At 41.7% G+C, this 25,365-nt stretch overlaps 1 protein-coding gene and 2 non-coding genes across 9 annotated transcripts; all 3 read right to left on the bottom strand.

The window, feature by feature from the left end:
* Window positions 1–2,811: 2,811 nt before the first annotated feature.
* CCNB1IP1 (cyclin B1 interacting protein 1) lies at window positions 2,812–24,739 on the bottom strand. 7 transcript variants are annotated; one of them, XM_070053954.1, is made up of 9 exons: window positions 24,436–24,492; window positions 19,683–19,854; window positions 15,982–16,059; window positions 14,353–14,459; window positions 12,686–12,906; window positions 10,934–11,772; window positions 9,445–9,766; window positions 7,057–7,390; window positions 2,812–3,657 (listed from the first exon to the last, which is right to left on the bottom strand). In XM_070053954.1, the coding sequence occupies exons 7-9, from the start codon at window positions 9,739–9,741 to the stop codon at window positions 3,455–3,457; spliced, it is 834 nt and encodes a 277-aa protein (XP_069910055.1). In that variant the 5' UTR covers window positions 9,742–9,766; window positions 10,934–11,772; window positions 12,686–12,906; window positions 14,353–14,459; window positions 15,982–16,059; window positions 19,683–19,854; window positions 24,436–24,492; the 3' UTR covers window positions 2,812–3,454. The 7 variants fall into 7 exon arrangements, with proteins under 7 accessions (XP_069910055.1, XP_008267509.1, XP_069910053.1 ...); XM_008269287.4 differs by having other exon boundaries at window positions 24,330–24,483; XM_070053952.1 differs by lacking the exon at window positions 10,934–11,772 and having other exon boundaries at window positions 24,436–24,512.
* On the bottom strand, window positions 13,178–13,324 carry LOC127484056 (small nucleolar RNA SNORA79). The gene has a single exon (XR_007910837.2). It is a non-coding gene; the product is annotated as a small nucleolar RNA SNORA79 (small nucleolar RNA).
* LOC127484061 (small nucleolar RNA SNORD126) lies at window positions 15,770–15,846 on the bottom strand. Its single transcript, XR_007910840.1, has one exon. It is a non-coding gene; the product is annotated as a small nucleolar RNA SNORD126 (small nucleolar RNA).
* Window positions 24,740–25,365: the final 626 nt, after the last annotated feature.

Below are 25,365 nucleotides of genomic sequence, written 5' to 3'. Positions count from 1 at the left end.
GCTGACTTACCTCAAACGGTAGAGTTAAACATACCAGGGGATTCCAATTCAATCCCATCAAGGTGGCATGTACCAATGCCATCTCACTAGTCCAGGTGATCAATTTCTGTTCACAATTGATCATAATGATAGGACTAAGAACCAAAAGGATCACATAAACAAGAATAGTGTCTGCAAATACTAGCTGATAGAATAAAAAAGGGAGAGAATGCTCCAACATGGGAAGTGAGATACACAGCAGACCCATAGAATGGCAGATGTCCTGGACAGCACTCTAGCCTCAGAATCAGCCCTTAAGGCATTCGGATCTGGCTGAAAAGCCCATGAGAGTATTTCAGGCATGGAAAGCCAAGACACTCTAGGGGAAAAAAAAAAAAAAAAAAAACCTAAATGAAAGATCTCCGCGAGTGAGATCCCAGTGGAAAGAACGGGTCATCAAAGAAGGAGGTACCTTTCTCTGAAGGGAGGAGAGAACTTCCACTTTGACCATGGCCTTGTCTAAATATCAGAGTCAGTGAACTCAGGGGGCTTCCATAGCCTTGGCAGCTCATGACAAGAGCCTAGGGTGATTACTGATGCCATAAACAAGAGTGTCAATTTGTTAAGTCAACAACAGGAGTCACTGTGCACTTACTCCTCATGTAGGATCTTTGTCCTTAGTGTGCTGTACATTGTGATTTAAAGCTATAACTAGTACTCAAACAGTATTTTTCACTTTACGTTTCTGTGTGGGAGCAAACTGTTGAAATCTTTACTTAATGTATGCTAAACTGATCTTCTGTATATAAAGAGAATCGAAAATGAATCTTGATGTGAATGGTAGGGGAGAGGGAGTGGGAGAGGGGAGGGTTGCGGGTGGGAGGGACGTTATGGGGGGGAGGCCATTGTGATCCATAAGCTGTACTTTGGAAATTTATATTCATTAAATGAAAGTTTAAAAAAAAAAAAAAAAGGAATATGGCACGTGGTAAATTGAATCTTTCCCAAATTTTGCAGTGATATTCTGTGAGTAATTTTAGCATTTTGAACACATTATCCAGATGAATTTCCTACACTTAGCATAGAATTATCAAAACCATTGTAGTAACAGTTCTTATATGTGCATAACTACATCCAGAAACTATGTAAGAAAAAATGATTGCCTCTGGAGAGGGACACAGCAATAAGAATTGTGGGTGAATGAAAAAAGTTCTTCTCACTATGTACCTTTACCACATACATAGATTTCCTATTCAAAAACAAAAACAATTTCTAAATTTTAAAAAAAAGTATTTGCATCTGCATAGACCATTTCTGGAAAGAGACACAACACCATGCTAGCAATAGTAACTACTTCCAAAACTTGGGACAAGGTAGAAAAGGGAGACTTTCCACTCTACACCTATTTGTATCTTTCGAATTTGTACCATATAAATGTATTAAAGTTCTTTAATAAATAAAGTAGCATTAAAATTCTTACAGCATGTCTTTTTACTTTTTTTTTTTTAAGATTTACTTATTTACTTGAAAGGCAGTTATATAGGTATCTTTCATCTACTATCCTCAAATGGTTGCAACAGCCAGGACTAGGCCAAGCCAAATCCAGGAATCAGAACCTCCCTCTGTCTCCCACATGAGTGCAGGTTCAAGTACTTAGGTCATCCTCTGTGCTTTCCCAGGCACATTTAAGGTGCATTAGTAGGGAGCTAATCTGAAGTGGAGCAGCCAGGACTTGAAGCAGTGCTCATATAGGATGCTAGTGTCTCAGGAGGTCACTTAACCCTCAGCGTCACAACGGCCAGCCCTACATTTTTAGTTTTAATTATACCTCACTTGTACTTCAAACTGATTCTTGTAAACCTAACAAAAAAGTAAAATGTTCAAGGCAGAAATCACGAAAAAAATCATAAAATCATTTCTTGAAATCATTCTGAAAAGGGAAGAGAAATACTTGGTACTGAAATCTAGAAAACCTGCCTAATTAACTACGACATTTTAACTTTGAGATTTTATACTCTATACATCTAATCTGTCAAGCACAATTATTTACTTGCCTTTCTATGATTAAATATAAAATATCTTAGATCATCAGTGTGACTTTTATTATTAAAAAGCAAAGGAGGGACCAGCACTATGGCATAGCAGATAAAGCTGCCACCTACAATGCCAGCACCCCATATAGGGGCCGGTTTGAGTCTTGGCTGCTCCACTTCTGATCTATCTCTCTGTTATGGCCTGGGAAAGCAGTATAAGTTGGCCCAAGTCCTTAGGTCCCTGCACCCACGTGGGAGACCCAGAAAAAGCTCCTGGCTCCTGGCCTTGGATTGGCGCAGCTCCATTGTGGCCACCTGGGGTGTGAACCAGCAAACAGAAGACCTCTCTCTCCGCCTCTCCTTCTCTGTGTAACTCTTTCAAATAAATAAATCTTGAAATTTAAGATTAAATTAAGGATGACTTAATTCGTGTACTCACTTCATAAATACAGAAACTAAGGCCCAAAGTTGAAACTCAAACTCACACAATCATATATACAAAAACCATCATTAGAACCCACACTATGCCCCTTCAACCAATATGCTTTCAAGTATTACCTTTAACAACATATAGTTACCAAGAGTGTCCTTCATGTTTCTTTCTTAGCTCAATGTCTTAAATAATTAAAGATAGCAATTAAATATAATTTCTATACTAGTAGTCAGAAATGCTATTTAATAAATGGAAACAAGGGATATCTTTTAAATTATTTAAATTAATACAGTCTTGAAATCAAAAACATTGGTAAATTTTCTGTAGCAGAAGTGCATGTCTAAATGAGTAAATCCAAGACAAGAGTTGACATAAAAGTAAAGAAATAGCTTTATTTAAAATAAATGTCAAAAAATCAACTTTATAGATTAACATTATCAATGGGAGTTATTTTTAAATGCAAATAGGGGCTGAACATAAATGCATCAAATTGCACTCATTCATTGACATGAATACAAACAAGTTAATATGAGGGCAAATATATAAATAACAAGCTGCAGATAACCCACTATTTTCCGAGACCAAAATTTTCACATAAATACATTGGTAAACACAGGAAAATATTAATGTAAATGAACACTATTACATATTCATAGTTGTAAATGCAAAAATGCCAGAATCCAGAGTGACACACAGACATAACAAAAGTGCTCTTACATTCATAAACACACAGTACTATAACAGTGGTCTACAAAACACACAATAATGTCATGTCTTTTCACTAACAATGAAAATTCAACAGTTCACATAGAAACTGAGATTAATAAAATCCTCAAACTTCAAATAGTAGAAACAAAGTCACTCTAAAGCCACTTCCCACAGTTACTGAGTTTCTCATAAACTGAAAATGGAAAGACAACTTCAAAGACTTAACAGCACAGGAAGATCAGTGACTCCTTGTCTAGAATAAAGATACTTTGCTAAACAAAATCACTGAAAGTGAAGAGATCTAAATTCTTTTTACTTTGAAGGCCCTGCTAGAGATTTGCTGCTGCTCTAACTCATGGCTTGGAGAGGCAAAATTAAAAAAGGTGTTGCTGGGTTCAGGTGCTGTGGGAGAACCCACAAAGAATGGTCTAAACTGAAAATCTCCATCTCCACCACCCTGATTTCGAAGTGGTGTATTGTTCGTAGGAAATTTGGAGCTGTTCCCTAAGGAGAAAAAAAAAGGAAAGAATTTTAGCATCTAAAGAATTTTAGCATCTACTTCCTCACAAATCTTCAAGAAGATAAAGAAAAGTCATTCAATATATATTTTAGCAGAACTCAACTCCTATGAGACAGATAAAGAAAAAAATCATGATTATCCCCCACATCTCCACCTGACCACAACATCTATTGTACCTTCTTTTGTGGTTTCCAATGATAGTCATGACCTCATCACCAAAATACATTCACATAATGAAATACATATTTAGTAGGACTAAAAAAATATATATAGGACCAGCATTGTGGTATAGCAGGTTAACCTGCCGCCTGCGACACTGGCATCCCTTATGGGAACCAGAATGAATCCCAGCTGATCCATCTCCCTGCTAATGTGCCAACAGATAGAAGATCTCTCTCTGTCTCTCCTTCTCTCTGTAATTCTGACTACTTTCAAATAAATAAATATTTAAAAAATTAAATAATTCTATTCGTTTATAATTTACTTCAGAGGAATTATCTGTTTTATATATACGCAGGCACACAAGAATATTTCAGTATTCCTGGAGGGGCCAGCATTGTGCAGTTAAGCTGCTACCTGAAATGCCAGTATTCCATATTGGAGCTCCAGTCCTGGCTGCTTGGCTTCAGGTCCAGCCTCCTGATAAAACTCCTAGAAAGGCAGCAGCAGACAGCTCGTGTCTGGGCCACTATCAGCCATGTGAGATAACCAGGATGGAGTTCCTGGCTCCTGGCTTTAGCATGGCCCAGACCTGGCTATTGCAACCATTTGGGGAGTAAATCAGCAAATAGAAGATCTGTGTGTGTGTGTGTGTGTGTGTGTGTGTGTGTGTGTGGGGCTCCCTCTCTGATGCTTTCCTTTCAATCCCCTTAATTCATGGAAATGGATTGAAACGTTAAACTTAATTTGGTGCCCAATAATTTCAAAATCTAGCATGCTCTTCGCATAAATTTTTGAAAACTTCTTAAATGCATGCATTTTAAAACTTTTTGCACTAAAATAAACTTACTTTTTAATTCCACAAAACATTGTTTTTTATTGTTATTATTTCTTTTCATTTATTTGAAAGGCAGAGAGACAGAGATAGATATGGAAACAAAAACAGTTTCCATCTGGTGGTTTACTCCCAATGTCCCAGTAGCCAAGCCAGGTCCAGTTAAGGCCAGGAGCTTGGAATTCAGCCATGGTCTTCCACATGGGTGTGAGGGGCCCAAGTACTTGTGCCATCGTCTGCCGCCTCCCAGGGTACACATTAGCAGGAAGCTGGATCAGAACCAGAAGACTGGGACTTGAACTAAGGCACTCTGATATGAGATGTGACTGAACCATACACCTTTACCTCTATAAAGGGCCGGCACTGTGGTGTAGTGGGTAAAGCTGCCGTCTGCAGTGCCGGCATCCCATATGGGCACCAGTTCTAGTCCTGGCTGCTCCTCTTCCGAACCAGCTCTCTGCTATGGCCTGGGATAGCAGTGGAAGATGGCCCAAGTCCTTGGGCCCCTGCACCCATGTAGGAGACCCGAAGAAGCTCCTGGCTCCTGGCTCCTGGCTTCAGATTGGAGCAGCTCCAGCCATTGCAGCCAATGGAGAGTGAACCAGTGAATGGATAGACCTCTCTCTCTGTCTCTCCTTGTTTCTGTGTAACTCTGACTTTCAAATAAATAAATAGATCTCAATTGTATCTGGATAATCTTTAAATCTAAATTGCTTGAGATCATGCCTAACAGCCTGGTACATTTTTAATAATCTGATAGACAAACAAATAAACAAAAGAACAAACCAAGCAACTAACATCAACCAACATTTCTGAAGTTATCAAAACTGTGCAATCGGTATTGGCATATGAAAGAAAACAAAATATGGCTTTCTTGAATAGTAAATGGTTAAAAAAGGTAAGCTCTAGGGCCGGCACTATGGCGCAGCAGGTTAAAGCCCTGGCCTGAAGCGCTGGAATCCCATATGGGCGCTGGTTCTAGTCCCGGATGCTCCACTTCCGATCTAGCTCTCTGCTATGGCCTGGGAAAGCAGTAGAAGATGGCCCAAGTCCTCGGGCCCCTGCACCCCTGTGTGAGACCCGGAAGAAGTTCCTGGCTTCTGGTTCGGATCGGCGCAGCTCCGGCCGTTGCAGCCATCTGGGGAGTGAACCAGTGGATGGAAGACCTCTCTCTCTGTCTCTACCTCTCTCTGTAACTCTGTCTTTCAAATAAATAAAATAAAATTTAAAAAGTAAGCTCTGAAAATAAGTAAGCTCTGTGATCTTGACCAAATCTTAACTTTCTGTGCCTCAGATTTTTCATTTGTCAAATACTTACCTTAGTTTTGTTAAATTACATTAATACACGTAAAACACTTATAGTAGTGCCTAGCACTTAGTACGGAGTCAATAAATGGCAACTATTATTATTATTACTATAGCTAAGTAATGAAGTATTATCCACATCTCTACTTTGCAGAGATTACCTCTGCAAAAAATTAAATATTTAATTGAAATGTAAGCAAATACAATAGATAAAAGCAATAATGTACGGGTTGAGACACCAATGAAGAATTTATGGCCTACCACAACCCTAGGCCCTTGGAACTCCCAGTGACTACTCGGAACTACGCAAAGCACAATGAAATATCACTGCTTTAAAGGGTAGATAGTGACATGAGCATTGGGTACAGCAGTTAGGACATTCCTTGAGGTGCATACATCCCATATTGAAGTGCCTGGCTATTCCACTTCCAATCCAGCTTCTTGCTCATGCACACCCTGGGAAGCAGACAATGGCTCAATTACTTGGGTCCCTGACACCCACATGGGAAAGCCAGGTGGAGTTCCAGGTTTCTGTCTTTGTCTCGAGCCAGCCTGTTGCAGGCCGTTTGGAAGTGAACCAGCAATCTCTTTTGCTGACTGGCTGGTTGGCTAGCTGGTTCATTCTGTCTCTTTCAGTTAGTGAAAATAAATATTTAAAGCAGCAGCTACTAGAGCAGTGCCAGCATCCTATATAGGCACTAGTTCAAGTACCAGCTGATCCACTTCCAAACTAGCTCCCTGCTAATGTGCCTGGGAAAGCAGCAAAAGATAGTCCAAGTCTTGGTACCCTGTACCCATGTGGGAGACCAGGAAGAAGCTCTTGGCTCCTGGCTTCAGATCGGCCCAGATCTGGCTATAGCAGCCATTTGGGGAGTGAACCAAATCGGCTCAGCTCTGGCCATTGCAACCATGTAGGGAATGAACCAGCGGATAGAAGACCTCTCTCTGTCTCTTTGTCTCTCTCTCTCTCTCTACCTCTCTCTGTAACTCTTTCAAGTAAATAAAATAAATATTTAAACAAACAAAAGAAAAACTGGTTAAAAAAATAAGGAATAGATGTTGGAAATCACATGCCCTTTCTTACCTAATGGGAAGCCAAAAATACCAGACTGTGCAATTAAAGATGGCTCAAGGGTGCCTTCTTGGTTAGCAATGGTGATGTTTCGTAGCCTGAGGCTATCATAGAGGCCCTGGAGCTTCTGATACTGGCGATTGCGCTCCATAAGTTTCTCTGAGATATCACTGAACTTTTTCTTGTATTCTTCTAGCACTTTCTTCATGGAGGTGACCTCCCCTTTCATAGAGGTCAATTCTACATCCTTGCTCTGTATTTGCTGGGTGTAAATCTTCTCCATCTGTTTCAGATGGCCCTCAGCCTTGCTGAAATTATATTCTTGATAGAGGCGCTCCTGATGTACCTTTCCCAAAACAAAAGATTTTTAAGATAATGAGTAAAAATTTCTATACTGTAAAATGTCACACAAAAGGAAAAAAGATGCTTAAATAGGGATGTTATCACTTTAACACTTAGAACCAGATTAAGAAATAACCAGGATATACAATGAGTTGATTGTAAATTAATGTCACTGAATGCATAGAAAAGAAATGTGGAGGAATACTCTCAAACTGCTACCATTATACCACTAAAACAAATTATCTGTATTACTTTTTAACAAGTGGCGTGAATTCCAAAGGCTTTTAAGAAACGTAATACCATTTTTCAAATAATCCAGGGCATGAAGAACACTCTAAAACAATCCCAAATTACGCCTGCCTCCTATTACTTATCCCATGTGTAACTCTCTCCCCTTGAGTCTGGGCACGACCTAGGACTAGAACACAGCACAGGTGATAGGCTGTTGCTTCAAGAGTACATTACCAGGGCTGGCTTGTGGCACAGGGGGTTAAACTACCAAAGCCTATAACCTATATCAGAGCACCAGTTCTGGGAAGGCAGCAAGAGATGGCCCAAGTATCTAGCCCTTACAGCCACATGTAAGACACAGATAGAGTTCCAACTCCTAACTCCTGACTCCTGGCTTCAGCCTGGCACAACCCTAGCTGTTCCTTCCTTTGGGGGTGTGAATATAAACATAAACTCTGCCTTTCAAAACAAAACAAAAAAATAAATCTTTAAGAACGCACATAACAGCACTGTTTTAATAACTTAGAAACAAATTATGGCATAATGCAGCCCTTAAAATTATCATTATAGAATAGTTAACTGAAGGGGCCAGTGTGGTGGCATAGTAGACTAAGCCTCCGTCTGCTGTGCCAGCATCCCCAGTGGGTACCAGTTTGTGTACTAGCTGCTCCACTTCTGATCCAGCTCTCTGCTACAGCCTGGGAAAGCAGTGGAAAATGGCCCAAGTGCTTGGGTTCCCGAACCCATGTGGGAGACCCAAAAGAAGCTCCTGGCTCCTGATCAGCGCAGGTCCAGCAGTTGTGGCCATTTTGGGAGTAAATTAGATCGAAGACCTTTCTGTCTCTCCCTCTCTATCTGTAGCTCTACCTCTCAAATAAACAAATCTTTTAAAAAAAAGTTAGGCCGGCGCCGCGGCTCAATAGGCTAATCCTCTGCCTAGCGGCGCCGGCACACCGGGTTCTAGTCCCGGTCGGGGCGCCGGATTCTGTCCCAGTTGCCCCTCTTCCAGGCCAGCTCTCTGCTGTGGCCTGGGGAAGGCAGTGGAGGATGGCCCAAGTGCTTGGGCCCTGCACCCCATGGGAGACCAGGAGAAGCACCTGGCTCCTGCCTTCGGATCAGCGCGGTGCGCCGGCCGCAGCGTGCCAGCCGGGCCACTGCTAGCAACACTGGCATGCCATGTCAGAGTACCAGTTCAAATCCTGCCTCCTCTTCTTCCAGTTCAGCTTCCTGCTAATGTGCCTGGGAAGGCACTGGAAGATGGTCCAAGTACTTGGTTCCCTGTCAACCACATGGGAGATCAGGCTGGAGTTCCTGGGGTCCAGACTTGGCTACTTTGGCAATTGAGAGTGAATCAGAGGATGGAAGATCTCTTTCTGCTTCTCCCTCTCTGTTGCTCTGCTTTTAAATTAGTAAAAAGGTAATTAAAAAAAAAAAGTAATAGACTTTGTCAACTTTAACTGACTAGAAAGCACTATGTGTATTGCTTCTTGGCCCTTTGACTAAGATCAAGTGAAAGCACTATGGGCGCCCGTTCGAGTCCCAGCTACTCCACTTCTGATCCAGCTCTCTGCTATGACCTGGGGAAGCAGTAGAAGATGGCCCAAGACCTTGGGCCGCTAAACCCACATGGGAGACCGGAAGAAGCTCCTGGCTCCTGGCTTCAGATCCGCGAAACTCCGGCCATTGCGGCCATCTGGGGAGTGAACCAACAGAAGAAAGACCTCTCTCTCTGTCTCTCCCTCTCACTGTAACTCTACCTCTCAAATAAATAAATAAAATCTCTAAAAAAAAAGAGAGAGAGAGAGAGAAACTAGGTCAAGCACTAACCTGATATGTCCAGAAGGCCAGTGCTCGGGAACTAATGTCCAACACAATCTCTGGTCGCAGTCCTGCCAACACCATAGCTTTATACTCCTCTGATGGACTGAGCTCTGTGCGGACAATATCTAGCTTTCCAGAAAGGGTACTGTTACAGGCAGGGCAGATCGCTGGTGAACGGCTGAATTCACCGCTGCCATGCTGGTCACAGAAGATATGAGAGCAGGCAGTGACCCATGCGTAACCAGATAGTTTGATGCGACACTTTCGGTAATTACAAAGCAGCATATCTTCACACAAGGACATAATAGGATAGTGATTTCTTCAGAAGCTGAAAAGAATCATAAGGGATAAATGATGAAAAGGTCAAATTCCTATGAAAATTGCATAACATAAAATGTGCACATTTTCATTTTTACAGTAAAACACATATTATGTTTTTATTATAATCAACCCATTATACTGATTTCAATTTCTCAACATTAATTGCACACTTTCTCTGAACAGAGGCCATGAAAAAAAAATTTAAATAAAAAGTTAAAGATGCAGGTGGTTCCAAACCTTATTAAGGTCAAAGATAATACGCACATGGGAAAAATGTCTGGGAACATTCACAAAGCACAAACAAGTAAAAATTAAATTAAGTGCTTTTTTCGTTCTTTAATAACAAAATTCCAAATTTTATTAGCCATTCATTCTTTGCTTGAGTATTTTAGTGCCACATCTCACACTTGGCAAACAAAGTCCAGGTAGTGATTTCAGCTATTTTTTCATGCAAAGCATTTCAAATTTTTAAATTTTTTTCATTTATGCTGTTTTCTAGGTTCTTAACCCATTTTGTCTTGAAACAGGAGCAACCTGCTAGCATATTTTGGAAAGCAACCTAATTCATCCAAGTTACCATGAAACTTAGAAATCTGCATAAAAACTTTAATGTAGATTTATCAAACAATTTGTTAAAGTAAATGTAACATAATTCTTCAAAGCTATGGTGCTATTTAAAACATTTGTAAAATTAAAACCTAAAAGTTTGTAACTTTTTCATATAGCATCCAATTTTGCTGGAGTTGTAATGACAAAAAAATGGGCAGCACTATTCTGAAACACAGGCCCGCAACAACTACATAGCCAGCCAAACTGCTCACACTGAGTCTGTCCAGAACACTGCCTCGGTCCCAGGGCTTGGCAGGGCACGCAGTCTCCACAGACAAACGGCACCTGGCAGCCGAAATTCAGAGGTCTACTTTACTGCGGTGGGTAACAGGCTTCGGAAAGCAGAAGAGCTACAGTTTGGAAGCTGAAGTGCTTCTCAGGCAAAGGTATAACCAGTTCCAAACTTCACACAAGACGGGAGAGTCGATTTAGCTGCCCCGGTGGCAAGTTTTAGAAACAGACTCACAGAAATCTAACTCTAGAATTTTTGGCCTGTCTTCCATTCTGGACAGAGAAAAGGGTGATAATAAAAACACAAATAAAATACTTAATCTGAATACTTCACCTGAGAAGCAAAAAAGCGCGGGAAAATGCCGTTGCCTCCGCCACTCCAGTGAGGGTTCGGCACGTCACGCCACTTCCTCATAGAGCGCATGCGCGGAGCCGCCCAGTGGCCTGACGGGTAGCAGAGGCGGGACTCGGCTGCTGAGGCTCTTGGGAAAGCCAGCCAGTGGCCCCGGCGAGAGAGCTGGTTTCTTGGAGCTCTGTTAACTCCCTTTAAATGGCACAAGAATTACACCCCTCTATGGAAGTATCTTTTTTGGCGAGGGCGGAACCGCGTGGCTGACAAGGAAGCAGGGCCGCCCCTGGGTGCAGCAAGGCGCCTGTTCTAGGGAGTCCGGGAGGTGTGCCCCGCCCCGCCCGCTCAGCACAGACTTTCTCAGTATCGGGGAAGACGCTCGGGAATTGTGACTCCTGTAATTGGACAACAGTCACCACCATGCTGAAGTACACCCTGTCCTGTCCTTTTTATTCATCGTCCCACCCTTTACGCATCCTCAACATACATTTATAGAAATTCCAACTTTCCCTGAGCTAGCATTACAAACATTCCTAAGGGCGCTTGAAATTAAGCGATAGGATTGGATGTCACTGAAGTAGCTCCCTGGATACTGGAATTGCTGATACTGTTGAAATGTTTGTACCTGTTTTACTGTGTTACCTATAGTATAGTAACTCCGCAGCGTTCCTCTTAATCCATAAAGGCCTGTTAGAAACTAGCTTAAAAATTAAGCTGATGGGCTGGGTCAGCATAAAACTGCTTGGGACACCCACATCCCATTTCAGAGTGCCTGGGTTCAGGTCCTGGCTCCATCGCAAATCCAGCAGCCTGCTAATGTGGACCTGGGAGGCAACAGAAAACAACTCCAGTTTAGTGCTTGCCAGCCATGAGGGAGACCTGGGCTGAGTTGCCCACTCTGGCCTTGCCCAGTCTCAGCCATTGTGGAAATATCAGTACACTTTTCTTTTTTAAAAGATCTATTCACTTATCTATTTCAAAGATAGAAACAGAGAAAGAAATCTTTCCATCCACTGGTTCATTCCCCAAATGGCCACAACAGCCAGGCCTAGGCCAGGCCAAAGCCAAGAGCCAACAATTCTATCCTGATCTCTAAAGTGAGTAGCAGGAGTCATCTGCTGCTGCCTTCTCAAGCACATCAGCAGGAAGCTGGATCAGAAGCAGAGCAGCTGAGATGCCAGTGTCACAGACAGAGGCTTAACTAGCTGCACAATGCCAGCTCTACCAATAATCTTTTATGTATCTATTCCTCACATATTTAGATTGTTTTTGGCAATTATTCTTCATTGTCTCTTAAAGGGTCAGGCATCATAATCAGATAATAGAAATTTTATGTAAACACATGGGTAGTCAGTGGGGGCCAGCGCTGTGGGGTAAAGGGTAAAGTCACTGCCAGCAGTGTCAGCATTCCACATGGGCGCCGGTTCGAGTCTCCACTGCTCCACTTCCAATCCAGTTCTCTGCTATGGCCTGGGAAAGCAGTTCAAGATGGCCCAAATCCTTGGGGCCCCTTTACCTGCGTGGGAGACCCAGAAGAGGCTGCTGGCTTCGGATCAGCACAGCTCTAGCCATTGCAGCCAACTGGGGAGTGAACCAGCAGATGGAAGACTTCTCTTCTCTCTCTCTCTCTCTCTCTCTCTCTCTCTCTGCCTCTCCTTCTCTCTGTGTGTAACTCTTTCAAATAAATAAATCTTTTAAAATGAATAATTAAATCAATAAGATTTCAATTCAATTTACCTCAAATATGTTGAGTATCTACTCTGGGCTAGACATCAGAAAAAGGGAAGGTATGTGCCTTCATGGAGCTTACAATCCAGCAAAAGATTCAGGAACGGTGGAAGAAAATATTTTACACTTTTTTCAGTCACTTCTTATATGTTTCCAAGATCATTCTATAAATCCATTTCTTGTGAGAAGTCAGCTTCAATCTTTAATTTGAAGTATCATCTACCTTCATGCTGCAAAGGAACAGGTATTTTTTAAATTGCCCTGAAATGTGTGTAAGCCACTCCAGAAAACTGAGTAAACCACTTAAAATTTAAAAATGAATTATTTCAGAGTATAATGTTTTTTGCAACTTCCAGAATCACCTACAGCTCTTTATCATAGCCCTAGATAAGCACTACCCAAATACTATCACAGAGAGTACTCTATAAACTATATCCCCATGTTTTGAAATTATTTTTTTAATAAGTACATTTCTTAATCTAGAATCACTACTTGCTTTGTAATTGTTTGACTCCGCAAAAATCAGACGGCACTAATGGACAGCCAACCCATCCCATGGTACCCTGAGTGAAGACAAGCCAGCTTTGCTATATGATGGACTAAAACCCCACTGCTCAAGGCTTGAAGCAGTGAGAGGAACAGCCATCAAAGTTTTTACTCCAGCCACATTATTTTAAGAAACATAAAAAAATTAAGAAATCAAGAGCATCATTATATCTAAGTAAGAACGAGAAGAGACCATTAAGGATCAACTGATCCAGCTAAACAAAATAATTACAAATAAATTAGTGCAAAAACCAAGATCCATCAACAAATTGGAACAATTATATGAGGATACACATGATAACCCTGTTACCATATTATATCTAATTCTAGAACTAAATTAGACTCAGGGGTGCCAAAGTACTGAGGAATAGGTCAATCAGAAAAAGACACAGAAGCAATGAGAATGAAGAATTTCTGACAAACAATTATGCAGACATCAGAAACTGACAGTACAAAGTCTAAGATATGTATACATATGGACTCAGATAATAAAATAGCTAATATCTATTAAGCATTTACCATTTGATTTGCATCTTGCTATGCCCCACACATTTATCTAATTAAATCTCAAAGTATTTAAAAAATCATCTATTATTTTTCACTTTATGTTTCTGTGTGGGAGTGAACTGTTGAAATCTTTACTTAATGTATGCTAAACTGATCTTCTGTATATAAAGAGAATCGAAAATGAATCTTGATGTGAATGGTAGGGGAGAGGGAGTGGGAGAGGGGAGGGTTGAGGGTGGGAGGGACGTTATGGGGGGGAAGCCATTGTAATCCATAAGCTGTACTTTGGAAATTTATATTCATTAAATAAAAGTTAAAAAAAAATCTCAAAGTAGCCAAACTTTGAGTCAGGTACTGTTTATCACTCAAACATAAAGAAACTAAGACACTGAGATGTTAGGAAACTTGCCAAGGTTATAGAACTGTTAAGTAGCAGATACGTTGATTGAACCAAATTTAATTCCATACCCTGTGTGTAATTACTATTCTCTGCTATCTCTCAACATCATTAATTGACTTTTTAAAAAACCAAATTGCTAGCACCTTAGTCATCATGTCACAAAGCTAAAATTTCAAAGATTCATATGTATGTCACGGCTTCTCAATCTCAACATAAGCCTTACCATGAAAGCAAAGTGCAGTCATCACCTATTATACATCCGGGCACTGAAGAGGTCCAGACTGGTAAAGTAAGATGCATATCTGGTTTTGATGTCTTGAAATTTCACTTCTACAAAAGACAACCAAACACTAAAAAATCATTTCAAGTGCTGATATTACTTTGAATTATTTTTGCTTCCTATATTTTTACCCTCACAACTTCTTCATTCTCTGCTGAAAAGGCAGGCCCAGGTGAGGAAGACAAGGCTGTCTAAGGTGTTTAAAATAACTTTTTAATTATGTAACACATGAATGTAGTAAAATTAGAAAATACATGTTAACAAAAGTAACAAGATCGCACATAGAAACCAATTCTAAAAATAACCCCTAATATTTGAACAAATGTACGTGTATGTGTATGTATGTATGTATGTGTGTGTGTTTCTTAAAGTGAACATATAAAAATGTTTAGGCAGGAAGGCCAGGCATTGTGGCACAACAGGTTAAGCCACCACCAAGGATACCTGCATCCCATATTAGATTGTCATTTCAAGTCCCCAGCTAGTCTACTTCCAATCCTTCCAGCTAACATGCCGGGAAAGACAGTGGACAATGGCCTAAGTACTCTGGTTCCTGCCACCCACTTGAGACCCAAGTAAAATTCCAGGATCCTGGTTTCAGCCTAACCTACACTGGCTGTGGTAGGCATGTTGGGAGTGAAGGACTGAAGATCTCTCTTAAAAACAAGTTTAGGGGCCAGTGCTGTGGCGGCATCCCATACGGGTGCCAGTTTGAGACCCAGCTGTTCCTCTTCCAATCCAGCTCTCTGCTATGGCCTGGGAAAGCAGTAGAAGATGGCCCAAGTCCTTGGGCCCCTGCACCCACGTGGGAGACCTGGAAGAAGCTCCTGGCTCCTGGCTTCAGATCGCTGCAGCTCCAGCCGTTATGGCCATCTGGGGAGTGAACCAGCAGATGGAAGACCTCTCTCTCTCTCTCTCTGCCTCTCCTCTCTCTGTGTAACTGCGACTTTCAAGTAAAATAAAGTAAATCTTTATGACCACTCTTCCATTTCAAGAAACACAAACCTATATCATAACTTTTAAGTGAGGATATAATGTTACACTATATGTCTTCATAAAACTGATTTAACCAACTCTGGAATTCTCCTAATGTTATATAGATCAATAAACTGGTTGGTAATTACTTTAAAACTGCCAAGCTAAGCACCTGATACAATTAGACCAGTTACCAGTGTTTTTTCTGTAGTGTCTGAATTTTTAGATTCTTGACCCTAGTTCTATCTCAAAGATATGTCACCAAAGTTTGAAGCATAACAAAATGTTGGCAGTAGCATAAGATTCATAATTTAAAGATATAAGAATTATCTAAGATTAAGGGGCTAAATCCCAGTAAGAACTCCAAGTGTTTGCCCCTAGCTTTAGTCTGCTCAGTGCATGCGTTTAATCAGGGTCATCAGCTGAAACACGGACTTAACATGCATTTCATCATGGCAAACTGTACATGACTGGTGAAGGGCAAACCATCACTGGCTCCTCATCCCTAAGCCTGGAAAACTCTCTGCAGGTTAGAACAGCTACCAGATTTCAGCCACTGAAATCTTGCAAAGTAAAAGATTTTTCTTTTATACTTACCTCTGGTTTCAGATAAATCCAGCTTCTATTTAGGGATCAAGGCAAACTACAAGATTGATCGGCTACCTAGTAACATCTCTGGAAAATAAAAGAATAAATAAATACACAATGGTCAGGATTATACTCCAACTCACACCAGCATTCTTCATATAAAGTCACAAGAAAAAAATCAGAGTATTGTTCATTCTTTATTTGAATCTCCATTCAGAAATAAATTATTCAGTAATAAATTATCTGGAGAATATAATCAAATGCCCAAGCTAAATTATCAAATTAGGGCAGGACTTCTATGCAAGGTCAACTTTGTACAAATTTAAAGTTTGGCTAAGTTGCACACTAATCTAACCAACTTCTGAAGGGCTGTAAAAGTCTATAGTCTCATAATAAGACATAATATGCAAAAGGAAAGAGTCAAAAATCCATAAGATTCTGATAATAAAAGCTAATATAAAACAATCAATTTTTCCAAAGCATATTTTCAGTTCATTTGAGTCAATGCCAGATGGATTTGACCTTTACTCTTGGTCTCTTTGGTCGCAATATACTGAAGATAGCATCACTTGGCACAGTGGTGTAGCGGGTTAAAGCCCTGACCTGCAGCACCGGCATCCCATACAGGCACCGGTTCTAGTCTCGGCTGCTCCTCTTCCAATCCAGCTCTCTGCTATGGCCTGGGATAGCAGTAGAAGATGGCCCAAGTCCTTGGGCCCCTGCACCCACGTGGGAGACCCAGAAGAAGCTCCTGGAGCCTGGATTGGCACAGCTCCGGCCGTTGTGGCCATCTGGGGAGTGAACCAGAGGATGGAAGACCTCTCTCTCTGTCTCCACCTCTCTATATAACTGTCTTTTCAATAAATAAAATAAATCTTAAAAAAAACAAAAAGCATCACTTGGAACCCAAATCTACCACAAGATGGCAATGTAAGAGCTTTTAACTTCCTCTTCAGAACCTGAGGATAACCTGAAATTTCAGATTAAGTAGACTGAACATGCAGTCACTGCCACAGGAAATCATCAAACTATTCTCTATTCTTGGCACCTTAAAGTTGCATCCCAATAAGTAATCCCTCACCATAAATGGCTGGCCACCTAATTAAGAGCAGAATTCTCAGGGACAGCCCTATGGCATAGTAGGTTAAGCCACTGCCTGCAGCAAGGAGAGACAGAGAAGAGGTCTTCCATCCACTGGTTCATTCCCCAGGAGCCAGAAGCTTCTTTCTGGTCTCTCACATTTGTGCAGGGGCCCAAGCACTTGGGCCATCTTCCACTGCTTTCCCAGGTGCATTAGCACAGAGTTGGATCGGAAGTGAAGCAACTGAACTTGAATCAGTCCTTGAGCCCTCCATCTATGTGGGGGACCCAGATGGACTTCCACGCGAGCTCCTGGCTTTGACTTGGCCCAGTCCTGGCTGTTGTGGCCATCTGGGGAGTTAACCAGTAAATGAAAGATAAAGATCTTTCTGTCTCTCCTTCTCTCTGTAACTCTGCCTCTCAAATAAATAAGTAAACCTTTGCCGTGCCTTTACCCGCCACGCCATAGCACCAGCCTCAAAGTTTTCCTCAGGTAGTTTTAAGCTCACCAGGCCAGGTTTGTTTTGTTTTGTTTGTTTTTGACAGGCAGAGTGGACAGTAAGAGAGAGAGACAGAGAGAAAGGTCTTCTTTTTCAGTTGGTTCGCCCTCCAATGACCACCCCGGCAGGCGCACCGCGCGATCCGGCAGGAGCCAGGTGCTCATCCTGGTCTCCCATGGGGTGCAGGGCCCAAGCACTTGGGCCATCCTCCACTGCACTCCTAGGCCACAGCAGAGAGCTGGCCTTGGAAGAGGGGCAACTGGGACAGAATCCGGCGCCCCGACCGGGACTAGAACCTGCTGTGCCAGCGCCGCAGGCGGAGGATTAGCCTATAGAGCTGAGGCACCGGCTGGGCCAGTTGATAATGAGTGCTAAATGTGACCTCCTTGAAGGTTTATTCATCTTTGTAGAGTATTTGAATCAAATCAAGGACTTGTTAATTGTCATACTAGGGCTGCTTGATAGAAAAACTATTTTAAATAATGGAATTGAATTCTATGAAAATTCTGTCGGGTCAACTCATCTACAAGGCAGGGACAAAAAAAAATTCCTAAATATACATTTTTGTAGGTAACTGGGACCATGTCAAAATTCACCCTTGCTGTCACCATGAGAGGGACAAAGAAAGCAGAACTGTACACATCACCTTTCTCACACTCCTGTTATCTATCTGAAGTTTCAGGGCTGGGGCTGTGGTGCTGCAGGTTAACGCCCTGGCCCAAGGCAACAGCATCCCAGATGCGCAGCCAGCTCTCTGCTGTGGCCTGGGAAAGCAGTAGAAGATGGCCCAAGTCCTTGGGTCCCTGCACCTGCGTGGGAGACCTGGAGGAGGCTCCTGGCTCCTGGCTTTGGATGGGCGCAGCTCTGGTCATTGCGGCCAATTGGGGAGTGAACCAGCAGATGGAAGACCTCTCTCTCTCTCTCCCCTCTCTGTAACTGTCTTTCAAATAAATAAAAAATAAATCTAATAGGAAATTTTAAAATTACAAAAAAGAAAAGTTTCACAAGTTCTTTCAAGCACCAGACCTTATGTACATCAACATCTTGAATTTCACTGAACAGAGTCACACCACAGGCAAAAGGGGCAAAACTGAAGTGATTTAAGTAACTCAAAGTGTTATTATTGTACTCCTTCCTTGTCCTATTCTGGAATAACACTTTAACTTACAAAATGTTTTCAGATCTGGGGCATGCAAAATTAACTCAAGGAACACAGACAGGGACAAGACATGGTGTCAGGTTCCTGCAGTTTTCACAATGTCTAGCTCAAGGGATATCTTCTCAATTTATCTCACCTCACTAACAAAACCCAGAATGCAAAGGGCCTGGTCTTTGTGTGCTCAGCACATAGCACAAAGCCTAGCACTGAAGTTCTAATCTTAAATATGTGAGGCCTTTCCCAGTGTGTGAAGCTCTCAGCAGGATTATAGTCACACTTCAGCAAGTATCAGTGTACACTCAAGGCTGTTTCATATTCACTAAGTATTTGTGAATACCCCATAATCTATCAATGACCCATTCATTTTGTTAACTGTGAGCACTAAGTACTTCAAAGCACTGATGTTCGTGGCCAAAAGGTATACTCTGTACCTACGAACAGCTATTTCATGAAAGTCTGATACAAAGTACAAATTTTTAATACTAAATCAGATACTTCCATTTTAAGATTGTATGACTGGGTGCTGGTGCTGTGGCGCAGTGGGTTAATGCCCTGGCCTAAAGCCCCAGCATCCCATATACGTGCCAGTCCAAGATCTGGCTGCTCCACTTCTGATCTCGCTCTCTGCTATGGCCTGGGAAAGCAGTATAAGATGGCCCAAGTTCTTGGGCCCCTGCGCCCACGTGGGAGACCCAGAAGAAGCTCCTGGCTTTGGATCGGCCTAGCCATTGCAGCCATCTGGGGAGTGAACCAGCAGATGGAAGACTCCACCTTTCAAATAAACAAATACATCTCTTTTTAAATATTGTATAACAACTCAATTTTCATCACTTCCATTCCAATTTACCCTGTGCCTGGCATTATGAGATACAATGACCATTCAAAGAACATCTGACCTTTTAGACAAAAAAGACACATAGATATAATGCAGAAACCCTAAGGAAGCATATCTTGTTCAAAAATTCACATACCTGCCTTACAGCCCATCAGCCATTAGCCTTTCCTCTTAGCAATGTCCACATCCAAGCACAGGTGATGCATAGTGTCTGCAGACGTCATGGAGGCCTTCGCAGGCCACTTCTGCACCGGCACACAGAACTCGGAAGACCACACTTTCCTTCCTCAGTGGACTTCATCTTGAACCTAAAACAAAAGGAAAACCATACAGAACTTTGTATATGGGAGGAAAATGCTAGGCTAATCATTTGGCCTAGTTTCTCTTTAGAAATAGTTCTACAGGGCACATTTCTCAGAACAGACTCCAAGTTTTCTTAATTCCCACCCACTAACAGTTGTTTAAGCTAGGACTTGTTAGGAAAAAGAGTTGCAGATTAGAGCCTCCTCACATGGGGCACCAAGATGTTAGGAAAAGAGTCACAGAATAGAGAGGAGGCAGTGTATGAATTTATAGCCAGACCAAATTTATTCAGAGGAAATAAATCTGCAGAGGTGGGTGACCAACTGCCTGCGTGTACACAATGGAGCACAAGGCAGAAGACTCCAGGGGGCCCGGCCTTTTTAAGGAGGGCTTAGGGCTGGGGTGGAGGTAGGGGGCAGCAGGCAGGGGAATTCCAGGAACTGGGCGAGGCCTTGGGAACCTGGAAAAGAATGCAGGGTGGGGTATGAAGGCAATAGGGTGTGAGACCCAATTGAGTTCAAGGGCAAGGAATACATTCCAAAGTTTCTCTCTTTTGGGCAGAGGGAGAATGGCTGGGCCTTATGTCCTTGTTCCATCAGGACTACTGATTGTTTTCATCTCCAAGTACAGGAGGAACCCACTCAGAGCATGTATGAACTAAAGTGCTGAGGTCAGAAACCAGGGCTAACCATGCAGCTCATCCTGAGCTCATTCCATCACTTTACCCAAGCACAGGCCACGGCTGATGAAGCAAAAAAAGTAAGGGACAGACGTTTGGCATGCCGTATGAGAGTGCCTGAGCTTGGGTCCAGCTCTGCTTACCAGCTGCTAATGGGCAGCTTGCGCTGCCGCCATGGCAATGGCTCAAGCAATTGGTTCCCTACCACCCACGTTGGAGACCAGGACTGAGTTCCAAGCTCCTGGCTTCAGTTTAGCCCAGCCCTGGCTATTGCTGGCATTTGGGGAGTGAACCAACAGATGGAGATACCTGTCTGTATTTCTGTCTTTCAAATAAAAATTTGACAATTTAATGCTTAAAAAGTCATTAAAAAAAAAACAACACAGTACCTGAGAAATTTGGGTCAAGATAAGGAGTAACTTGAAATCAGGATACAACAGGCAGTAAAACCCTCCCTAGTCTGCTATCTTGCATTTTACCTATTTGATAAGATTTTGCCTATGTTAGGATTTACAAAGAAGGTACTCTGCATACATTATACATTACTTCATTTTGCAATTACAATATCATCTCCATTTTAAAGCCACGAATGCAATGTTTAGAGATTAAATGGTGGGTAGCTTAGTTCAGTAGCAAGGAAAATGGAAGTTTTATATTTTATTTTTTCCTAGCTTGAAGACATAATTAATAAAATCTATACATATATATAAATGGTATATGTTTTGATGTATGCATACCTATTACTTCGTTTATTCTTGTTCATGTGGTGAGACCACTTAAGACCTACTCAGCAATTTTCAACCATATAAAACTCACTATTATTAAAATAGTCAATATGCAATACAATAAATCTCAAACTTATTCCTCCCTCCCAACTGAAACATGATAGCCTTTGACCAGTATCTTCCCATTACCTCCCCTCCCCTCCCTACTCCCAGGCCCTGACAACCACCATTCTTCTCTACGCTTCCATGATGCAGTATCTGTCCTATGTTTGGCTTATTTCAGTTAGCAAAATGTCCTCCAGCTTAGCTTCCTCCATGTGTCACAAATGACAGAGTTTTCTTCTAAGAGCTAATATTGGGGCTGGCACTGTGGCACAGCAGGTAAAGTCGCTGCCTGCAGTGCCAGCATCCAGTATGGGCACAGGTTCAAGTCCCGGCTGCTCCACTTCTGATCCAGCTCTCTGCTATGGCCTGGGATAGCAGTGGAGGATGGCACAAGTCCTTGGGCCCCTGCACTCATGTGGGAGACCCAGAAGATGCTCCAGCCTCCTGCCTTCAGATGGGTGAAGCTCCGGCTGTTGCGGCCAATTGGGGAGTGAACCAGCAGATGGCTGACCTCTCTGTCTCTGCCTCTCCGTAACTCTGCCTTTGAAATAAATAAATAAATCTGATATTCAATCTTTAGGTAAGTAGGATTGCCGGCTGTTACGGCAGTTCCGTTTTTAGTTACATAGCTTCTCTAGGTCTCAGTTTTCCTCTCTACCTACCTCTTGGAGCTTCTATGATTAAATGAGGTAATATTTTGCACTGTAGCTGTCATGGAGACAAATGTTGTTTTTATTAGTTGCAAAAGCTCAACCAGCTAATGGGTAGGAATGCAGATACCTAAAAATCTTACATTTTTTCCAGTGACCTTGAAGCCAAACATCACTTCCAACTCCAAGATACTGGGTCTTTTTTTCTTAACATTTACTTATTTATCTACTTTATTTGAAAGGCACAGCAACAGAGAGATATCTTCCATCCACTGCTTCTCTCCTCAGATGGCACTAACAGCCAGAGCCAGGCTGAAGCCAGGAGCCAGGAACTTCATCTCCCACATGGGTGGCAGGGACCCAAACACTTGGGCCATCTTTCACTGCTTTTCCCCAGCCAATAGCAAGGAGCTGGATTGGAAGTGGAAAATTATATGGGGTGCTGGCATTGCAGGCAGCCACAATGCCAGCTCCTAAAAGTTACTTCTTAACAACAAAAAGCATGCTTCCACTGGAAAGAACCTTTTTTTTTTCCCAATTAGCAAAACCTCCTAAATGAAAAATTAAATGTTCCATGAACTATGCTGTTTAAGACAAATAGCTCTGGAGGTATTTCAAAAGGCTTTCTGCTTTACATGTTTACATCCTAAAACAATTTTAGCTTTCCCCAAGTTAATGGTACAATATGAGTGCACTCAACCAACAACCATAATTTCAGAAAGAGTGAAAGCTCACATTTTCTAAGTAAACACTCAAAGTCTGTCCCTTCTGCCCTTGAGAATACAAGAACCACTCGGTTATTCTGGGTCCTCTAGGCTATTCTTTCCCAACATTAAATTTGTGTTCATAACGAGATAAACCTTCCTCTACTCAAACCAAAGTGTGCAGACATATATTCACATAAAGGTCACCAGCATACTTTTGCTTCTGGTAGAAAATTCTTTACTGCCCAATCAAAATATTTAGGGTGCTGAATGTTCTCTAATCATCACTAAGTGCACACACAAAAAATACAAACGACAGGAAGCACTGCAAAATACCTAGAGTCCTTTACAATGAGAATACATCAAAACCCAACTAAAATGGCACATGTTACCCATTTTCGAGAAAACATCAACATTGTAAACTACTTAAATATCTACCATTAGAGCTAAATAAATCCTAGCATGTACATACATTAAAGTACTATGGAATCATAAAAAAAGGATGTGTACTCTATTTACTCATAAGAAACTGCCAACTGGGAAAAGTCAGATACACGGCAGAGTATTATAGAAAGACAAGATTTGTTTACATCTGTATTACATACCTCTGAAGAATATACAAGAAATTTAACATTGTTATTAGGAAGAGGAATTAGGTAACTTGGGAACAAGGACAAGAGACTTTTCTCCATGTTTACATTTTGAGCCCCTTTAAATGTTGAACCATGTGTTATTACCTATTCAAAGTAAAATGTAAGCATAATGCTTGAGAGTTAAAAGCATTATGGGAGGCCTACAAATGCCTGCTACCACATTCAATTAACTGTTTTATTATGTCTTTTTTACACTTCCTACCAGTAAGGATAGCCATCACATACATTATATTTAAATGAACAAGAGAAAATAGGAATTTCAATGAAATTATACTCAAGGTCACTAGGCAAATCTTTTAAGAGAAAACAGGCATCCACAATATTTACTGTAAATAAACGTAATTCACTTTTAGAAGGTACCTAACATCCATTATACACTGGTTATATTTTATATTTTCCTTGATCTTCACAAGCTGAGTCTCAGAGAAGCTCACTGCCTCTCCCAAGGTCACCAGAGCAGTAAACTGTGGCGCTGGAATTTGAACAAAGTATGTCTTAAGCTTTTTAGGACACCCTCACCACAGTGACAGCATTAAAATTAGAAGTTCCTTTTAAGGCTCACTAAAATCTTGCGACTTCAGTCTTTGCTGCCTAGTCTCATCAAGAAAGCCAGAATGCTCTGTGCAAAATCAGGGCAAAGACGATGTCCACCGCAGTTTCCACAGATCCTGTAAGGATCTGGGCCCTTAAGACGTTTGAAGGTGAATGAAAATGTAGGGGGCTGAATTCAGTTTCCAAGGTCCACCCTCACCCAGGGAGATACAAATCAAAACAGCACTGGGCTAATAACAATTCTCTTTCCCACCAAACAAAACGAAGCCGATGCACTCTGTACCTAAAGCACAGTGACCAGGTCTCAGCGGAAAACCCACTCCTGCAGAGGCCCACGTGGAAACAAGCCAGGCTCAGCATTTCACTAACCTGCCCCCAACCTCCACACGGCCGATATAGCCTTGCTACTTACACACATTCCCACGCCGGTTTGCAATAAAGGCCTGAAACCTGGGGAGATGGTTCACATGGAAGAGAAACTCGGAACAACTAGAGAGCAGAATTAAGTGCACACTCACCAGCCCACCACAACGGAGGAAAGAAAGTAGAGAGACAGGAAGGGGCCCTTGAGAAGTGGCCTCAGACGCTGATTGGCTATTGAGTTGCAGGAGGCTTCCCTCCTCCTTTACCTTAAAAGGTGCTGAGATGACGCAGTGGCCTCCTTTACCCTCCTGTCTCCCTGAGGACCAATGATGCTTCCAGAACTGTTTTTAGATTGACCTTCAAAAACCAAGTTTCTTTCTGGGTTAATATACTTAGCACAAGCAAACACAGGCTAATATAAGCGACCTGTACAAGCTCTTGCTTAGATAGGCCTACTACATTCTATTCCAAAGAGTTTTAATCCCTTTATGACAACGCCCTATGTTTTGTAATCTGAACATGGTGAGTTATGTAAGATAACGGCTTCCATTATAAAGATTCTAGACCCATTCAAGTTAGAACTAGGCTTCAGAGCAATCTTCAGGCTAAGAGGCTCAGTGCATAAAAGATGGACAATTAACTGTTTAGCCTTTAAAGTAAAATTTAGCTGATTTTGAATCTGAGCCTTGTGATTTCCTGACAAACATCTGTTTCCTCAACTATAAAGAGGCATCGCCCTCCTATGATTGCTGTGAAGATTAAGTAAAATAATTTATAAAATGTGCCCAGTTTAATGCCTGCCACACAGTACTCAACATGTTACCTATTTTTATTGTCATTACATAATTTCAGATTTCACTCCCCAAGTAGACTATAAACTACTGAAGGGCAAAGTGTATCTTACACATCGCTGGATCCAAAACAGTGACCTTTAGTGATCAGGACATGATTAATGGAGCATTTTGACTCCTCACACCCCCTTTGGTTAAATTACATGAGGGAGCTTTACGAAGTTTATGGGCAAAGGGAATTTAAAGAGAATGTGAATTTTCCGTGAATTTTTGAAGCTTCCTCGTATGTTAGGA

The sequence above is a fragment of the Oryctolagus cuniculus genome, chromosome 12, assembly GCF_964237555.1.
Source record: "Oryctolagus cuniculus chromosome 12, mOryCun1.1, whole genome shotgun sequence".
Classification (NCBI taxonomy): Eukaryota; Metazoa; Chordata; class Mammalia; order Lagomorpha; family Leporidae; genus Oryctolagus; species Oryctolagus cuniculus.
Note: the sequence above shows the minus strand (reverse complement) of the source record. Positions and strands in the feature narration are given on the sequence as shown.

Bases quoted from the DNA above. Each gene is read 5' to 3' on its own strand.
- CCNB1IP1 (XM_070053956.1), bottom strand. From the start codon at position 9,741: ATGTCCTTGTGTGAAGATATGCTGCTTTGTAATTACCGAAAGTGTCGC. The intron at 7,391-9,444 runs GTTAGTGCTTGA...GTTTTGGGAAAG, and splicing joins TGGCCTTCTGGACATATCAG to GTACATCAGGAGCGCCTCTA. The intron at 3,658-7,056 runs GTAAGAAAGGGC...TTTTCTCCTTAG, and splicing joins TATTTTTGGCTTCCCATTAG to GGAACAGCTCCAAATTTCCT.